The following is a 4257-nucleotide window of genomic DNA, read 5'->3' on the forward strand; positions in this document are numbered from 1 at the left end:
GCTGATTCGGAGATAAAGTACTAGAGAAAAGCAGTAATCAGAGCAACTAACAGATACATTAGAGCTGTGATTAGGCAAACCTTGTTTTCAAGTTGTGATTAGGCAGAGGATTAACAGAATAATATTTTAATAATAGAAATTAGGAATATGCAATCAAGTTTTAATAGATGCATTAGAATTGAGAAAGATATGATACGATGTAAACAGATTGTAACAAATAGAGGAAGTGAACAAGAGCATAATGGTGATATAAATCCCAAAAGGTTCTTATCATTATCGTACACATGTCAAATATGCTTACATACTTTCATCACTTTGCACATGTTATGTACTTGATTGTAGCATATATCATTTTCTTTGAAAATTCAGATCATGAAATAATTTATGTTTACATCATAAATTGAAATATTTTAATAATCAAGAATTTTTGTCAATTAAAAAATCTCCACGCAGTCCACGAGCTATGATTTTAAAACAATAAGCAACGATAGAACGAGCAGCTCGCGTTTCTCAATTACAACATATTTTAATCCTTCCTTGTCCCTTTATATGAACTGTTTGTGCCTTAGATAAGTGTAACTCACTACTTACATAATACATATATACATTAAGAACATATACTACTAAACCAACACCAAGAAAAAGAAAAATGGGATCAGAATCAAAGCCATTGAAAATCTACATGCTCCCATTCTTCGCACAAGGACACTTAATCCCTCTCGTCAACCTAGCTCGTTTAGTAGCTTCAAAAAACCAACAAGTCACCATCATCACAACTCCCTCCAACGCTCAGCTCTTCAACAAAACAATCCAACAAGACCTATCCTCCGGCCACCATATCACCATCCGCCTCATCAACTTCCCCTCCACCCAGCTCGGCCTCCCACCCGGCGTCGAAAATCTCTTCGCCGCCTCCGATAACCAAACCGCCGGCAAAATTGCCATGGCTGCTCACCTCCTTAAACCCGATATCGAAAGCTTCATGAAGCAAAATCCCCCTGATGTCTTCATCCCTGATATCATGTTCACGTGGAGTGAACAAACATCGAAAGACCTTCGAATCCCGAGACTTGTTTTTAACCCGATTTCGATATTTGATGTTTGTCTCATCGAAGCTATAAAATCTCATCCTGAAGCTTTTGCTTCTGATTCAGGACCTTATCATATCCCCGGCCTTCCTCATCCACTTACACTTCCTGTTAAACCATCACCAGGCTTCGCTAGGGTCACTGAGTCACTGGTCGAAGCAGAAAAAGGCTCGCATGGCGTTATAGTAAATAGTTTTGCCGAACTCGACGAAGGTTACACCGAATATTATGAGAATCTCACCGGACGTAGGGTTTGGCACGTAGGACCTACTTCTCTCATGGTGGAAAACCCCAAAGAGAAGAACCCAATTAGTAGTAATACTAATTCTAATGATAAACACGAGACTCTCGCATGGCTCGACACAAAGGAGATAGGTTCGGTTGTATACATTAGCTTCGGGAGTTTATGTCGATTATCGAATGAGCAACTTAAGGAGATAGGTTTCGGAATCGAATCTTCGAAGCATAGTTTTCTTTGGGTGGTGCATGGAAAAGAAGGAGAAGAGGATGATAATTGGTTACCAAAAGGTTTTGTAGAGAGAACAAAGGATGGAAATAGAGGACTATTGATCAAGGATTGGGTTCCGCAGGCGTTGATATTGGATCATCCATCAATAGGTGGATTCTTGACGCATTGCGGTTGGAATTCGACGGTGGAAGCGATAAGTTCCGGGGTACCGATGATCACGATGCCGGGGTTCGGAGATCAGTATTACAACGAGAAGTTGGTGACGGAGGTGCATTGTATTGGTGTGGAGGTTGGTGCGACGGAGTGGAGTATGTCACCTTATGATGCTAAGAAGACGGTGGTGAGTAGGGAAAGGATTGAGAAGGGTGTGAAGAGTTTGATGGATAGTGATGGTGATGGTGGAGAGATAAGAAAAAGGGCTAGAGAAATGAAGGTGAAAGCTTGGAAAGCTGTTCAAGAAGGTGGATCGTCACAAAATTGTCTTACTAAACTGGTTGATTATCTTGAGAGTGTGGTAACGTCTAAATCAGTAGAGCAAAACTAGTTTGTTTGCAATTTTCAACTTTTCTTCAATGTTTTCTAATTAATAAGATACTTGTTATGATTAAAAATAAATTTGAAATGAAATCATGGTGAATGTTGGACATCCTATTATTTTTAATATTTATTTATTTTAAAATTAAATTAAAGAGTAACTCATGAATTTTGTTAGTTATTATTCTGTTATGGAACAAGAAATAGAGAGAGAATTATGGAAGTTACGCTGGAAAGGAGTTTACAATACGGCAGAGCGGGATTGTACCTGCAAGGTTAGTATTCTGACGCTTAAGTCAGTATGTAAAAGAATAGAGAGTTTTCAAATTGTGTTTGAAACTTATTACCTAAAATGGCGTCATTCCCTATATATCGAGGGGGAGAATAACAGGCTCGCTATCTTTCAAGTGTGGAATGGAGAGGACCGTTGGATGTGGCTAGGGCATAGATCTTCTGTAGTAAGGTATAGGGTAGTCCTGTGGTAAGGAGAATATTCTAGGAATATGACCGTGTAGGTGTTTGATAGGTGGTGGCCCGTTGACGGTCTAACTCGAGGTGGTCGGTTCGAGGAGAATATGGTCGGCCTAGAGCCCTAAGCACTCCCGCTTGAATAAGAAGGTAATGGTTTGGAGAATTTCACCTCAGCTTCGGATCATCCCTACTTCGTGCTTCTATCGTTTGTAACATCAAACTTCTACTCAAGGGTTATTTCCTTGGGAACTGAAGCGCTTGAGTGTTGCGTGTGAGGGATGTGATTCATGATAAGACATTTTTCTTTTTGGAACCTTAGAACATTAGTCTAAGAAGAACTAGAGTCATTTCGTTTTTGACCTTTCCTTTCTCCTTTTTCTTAAACAGTTGTCTTTTTCCCTCTTGATACTTTGTTTCTCTGTATTTGAGAACATTAGCGTAATATGGCTAAAAAATTGCAAATGAACGTGAAAGGGAATCATACAAATCCAACATCTCCATGGGAAGGGTCCATATAATCTTCCACTATGTCGGTTTTTGCTAAGAAGGGTATCCTGGAAAAGGCTTTTCTTGAAGTGGGATAATCCTCATATTGGGTTTCCACCATTCCTTACAGCATTTATTGTCTCTGGCAACACTTTTTAGGCAATATGTGTAAATTGTTTCCTAAAAAAAGATCAGGCAACGATTTGTGTGTGTTGCGAAGACAATTCTCGCAACACCTCGCAAATGTTCCCTAAACTACTTCTGGGGACGATTATCAAGCGTTGCTATAATTTATCTTTGGCAGTATCTAATAAATTTCCCCTTAAATATTTATGAGAATGATGCGTCCGCAAGTGAACGGAAATATCTAAGTAATATATAAGATTGTCGAACTCACAGAGACCAATAGTCAACCTACCGCTATCTACTATTGCTTTGTAAATCAAAGGCTATCGCAAAGGATTTTTAGTTGCAAAAACAAGAAATAAAATTTAAATGAGGAAATAAAACTTTAGGAGTAATATTAAATAACGAGACACCGATATGTAACTCGCATCATACTTCGGCGACTCGGTAAAATGTTGGTGTAAAATGTGTCAAAATACTTTTCAGCTAAAAATAATAATTTAAAAGACTTCATCTCACGCTGTTGTGCTATTGACTCTGACTATACTCTTAAACCATAATGCTTTGTTGTCGCTCACTCATTTGAATTAAAAGTAATTTTTAGAAATTAATAAGTTCTAATTAATCTTAAAGTGCTCTCGTTGTGTTTAGGATTAATGCCTAGTTTCTACTATCCAGTTAAAATCTCAAATTGTCGCTCTATTAACTGTAACCTTTATTGGCTTCTTACTCTCGTTACAAAAACCGTTTTAATTTGGCAAAATACCATTTTTGCTCCCTTATGTTAACCTCGGGGTTCATTTTTGTCCCTTAACTTCAAAAAGTGTCATATTGGTCCCTTAACTCTTCAAAAGGTGTCATTTTAGTCATTTTTGTCATATTAGCGACGGATTTCGCGACGGATTTTCGAGTTTTTCCGTCGCTAATGTGACAAAAAGGACTAAAATGACACCTTTTGAAGAGTTAAGGGACCAATATGATACTTTTTAAAGTTAAGGGACCAAAATGAACCATGAGGTTGACATAAGGGACCAAAAAAAGTATTAAGCCTTTTAATTTTAAAATTAGAAACTAAAACCAGAA

General features: G+C 38.0%; 1 protein-coding gene across 1 annotated transcript; it reads left to right on the forward strand.

The window, feature by feature from the left end:
* Positions 1-580: 580 nt before the first annotated feature.
* LOC131630156 (UDP-glucose flavonoid 3-O-glucosyltransferase 7-like) lies at positions 581-2236 on the forward strand. Its single transcript, XM_058900949.1, has one exon. It carries the CDS (start codon positions 650-652, stop codon positions 2099-2101), a length of 1452 nt encoding a protein of 483 aa, XP_058756932.1. The 5' UTR covers positions 581-649; the 3' UTR covers positions 2102-2236.
* The last annotated feature ends 2021 nt before the right edge of the window (positions 2237-4257 follow it).

Source organism: Vicia villosa, unplaced genomic scaffold, assembly GCF_029867415.1.
Source record: "Vicia villosa cultivar HV-30 ecotype Madison, WI unplaced genomic scaffold, Vvil1.0 ctg.000650F_1_1_3, whole genome shotgun sequence".
In the NCBI taxonomy this organism is placed as follows: domain Eukaryota; kingdom Viridiplantae; phylum Streptophyta; class Magnoliopsida; order Fabales; family Fabaceae; genus Vicia; species Vicia villosa.

Bases quoted from the DNA above. Each gene is read 5' to 3' on its own strand.
- LOC131630156 (XM_058900949.1), top strand. From the start codon at position 650: ATGGGATCAGAATCAAAGCCATTGAAAATCTACATGCTCCCATTCTTC.